The sequence below is a fragment of the Eimeria mitis genome, genomic scaffold (genome assembly GCF_000499745.2).
Source record: "Eimeria mitis Houghton genomic scaffold, Emh_scaff1334, whole genome shotgun sequence".
Lineage (NCBI taxonomy): Eukaryota > Apicomplexa > Conoidasida > Eucoccidiorida > Eimeriidae > Eimeria > Eimeria mitis.
Window position 1 is genome coordinate 4,144 of NW_013568808.1, and position 2,479 is coordinate 6,622.

Sequence of the window (2,479 nt, forward strand, 5' to 3'; positions counted from 1 at the left end):
CTGCCAGAACGTGCTGGCTGTCTACTAGGCTTTCCCTTTGTCTCTATGTTTCTTCGGGCATATGTTGGACGTTCTGTAGCGTAGTGAGCCATGCCTCCACACTTCTTACATATTTCTGCAGTTCTCTGCTAGGTCTCGTTACGCAACCGACACTGTCGCGCAGTATGTTTCGTGCTCTTACATTCGAAATAACCGCTACCTCGCGGGTCACGTCGTGCTTTGGGAGTCGGCCTTTTTCCGTCTTCTTGCTTCTCATCGCTGTGTGTTCCCCTTCGCTGTAACATTTGTTGTACAATTATTCTGCATTATCTTGCGTCGTGTAGTGTTCACTCTCTAGTTCGTATGACTTTCTTCAATGCTTTACCAGCCTTTTGCCAGGACTCAGAGGTTCTTTTACCGTTGGCTATCAGGGCGAATATAACGTAATCAGGTAAATAGGATGAACGTCTAACACCAGAAGACTCGTTAAGAGTATTCACTTCAATTCCAACGAAAATTCGGCAACATACCGTACCGGGGTGTCCTTCCACCGTATGCTTACTAGTCTGATCCTCACCTCTTTCAGTAGAGCACATACAATTGTAAGCATTTCTTCTCAGACCTCCTCCCAGTTATCTAAATCCATTCCAGAGGCCCATATATGATACCGATAATATGTTTCGTATCTACGAAACATATATGGGAGCACCTATGTCTCAGCGTGCAGTGATCACAGCAAATCCGCTCAATAACGTCTTTATGAGCGGAGACAAAATCAAATGCAAGAGAACTAGGGTTAAAATTCCAGGAACAGCCCCGAAATGTAATGAACAACGGGCTGTTACTACGTATGTATCGTACCCTATGGCAACCCTACTGGGTTCAGACTCTATGTTCTACAAACAGCCTATGTATATTACACGGGCTCGAACACTCAAATAATTGCCTTTAGAATGTATCCCAGTCGAGTAATATTGAAAAGGAAATCCAGGAATAACAGTTCTCCCTCGTGACTCTGCAGTCAGTCAGAGTCCCCCAGCCGCTGCATCACTCACAGCCAGCCCTAACCTGGGGACCGCCGAGCATTCTTGACTTTGTTATCTTAATTTTCTACCTACAGTACTTCCACTTATCTCTAATAGTATTGTATTTTTAATCTTTGATCTAACAAGGTCTCTGCTGTTTCCACTTCAGCTCCATTGCAGTGCCTGTGCACAGCACGCGGTTTCGGTCGGGGACGACACGAGCCCTCATAAACGGCGATAAAAACAAGGCGCACAACAACTCTACACAGAAACCTTTCTTGTATCACCTTATTTTAATATTAATTATATTTAGTTTCAAGTTTTGCTCGCATTTTCTGCACTTTTGTTCCGTACTGCTCCATCCGCAGTGCACGAGACTTGAGGACCAGCCGAGGAATTCCGACCTCTCTGCCGCCTTTCCTGAACTCCTTAATTTGTGCATATTTATTTCTGTTCCTTTTTGAAAGAAAACAGATATTGAAATTCTCTCTCTTCTTTCACAACCATGGCTTCTTTCTACAAGACGGCAACAGCAGTGTGCCTCGTCGCACTCGGTGTGCTCCAATCAGAGGCACAGCAGGGCAGTGGCAGGGGAGGGGGGGAGTCTACGACGTATAAATTTAAAGTAGTGGAGGTAGATGAAGGTGAGCATGTTTTCCGATTCATTTCACCCGTCATGCTTTTCTCCGTGTTTGACGTCAAGCTACCAAGTACTCTGCCGCGGCGGACCCATCGTCGCCTCATTGCTGTATTCGCTTTTGTCGCTTTGTTCCTGTTTCTCCGCCGCAGACGCCTACTTAGCCGCCAACTTGGCCCGTAATGGAAAGCTCCCGGTTCACATCAGTGAAGTCACGAAGGACGAAAGCCTAGTCACTGACTTGGCGGCAGAAGTAACACCCGAAGTACCGCCTACTGCGGAGAACTGCACTGCATTGATAACCCCCAAACTGGTGAGCAAAACAACTACCTGACCAGTGAATCTGCACAGTTGCTCCCGTTACTCGTGCTGCGGCAACAGCAGCTCTAAACCCCACTGTGGAGCCCGACACAAACTGCGCAGCCATTTAGCTGGTTGAGACAAGAAGCTGCCCTGCTATTTTACGTTTCTTTTGGGCGTATAGAAGGCTCGCTTCCACTACTCTTTCGAGCACGACCCCAACTCGGAGTCCAGTTTCGACTACCGTCAATTACTGCAGGAAGCTCTTGAAGCGGGACTGAAAGTCTTCAAGTGAGTCAATGCCGCATTCACTATCACTACAGACAAATATCATATCTATTCCTTTTGTAGCAAAATGCTACGCCATTGAACTCAAACGTACAGGTAAGCAGCTGCGTCGCCTTCTCTGCAACCCATTTCTCACTATGCACCTGTGCTGTGCTTTGCTGACATTTTTTCAGAAGCAAAACATACCCCAAGACCGAAGAAGAGTGGAAAAATATCTGGAAAGATGATGCAGGAGCCAACCTGGCATATC

At 46.7% G+C, this 2,479-nt stretch overlaps 1 protein-coding gene across 1 annotated transcript in view; it reads left to right on the top strand.

Moving 5' to 3' along the window:
* Positions 1-1,509: 1,509 nt before the first annotated feature.
* The window catches only part of EMH_0034870 (uncharacterized protein), a gene marked incomplete at both ends in the record, with an annotated part of 1,446 nt that continues 476 nt past the window's right edge, over positions 1,510-2,479 (top strand). Inside the window, 3 exons of the mRNA XM_013494919.1 lie at positions 1,510-1,648; positions 1,794-1,954; positions 2,126-2,232. Of these exons, the coding sequence (XP_013350373.1) occupies positions 1,510-1,648; positions 1,794-1,954; positions 2,126-2,232 (407 nt within the window). The remainder of the gene's footprint in view (positions 1,649-1,793; positions 1,955-2,125; positions 2,233-2,479) is intronic.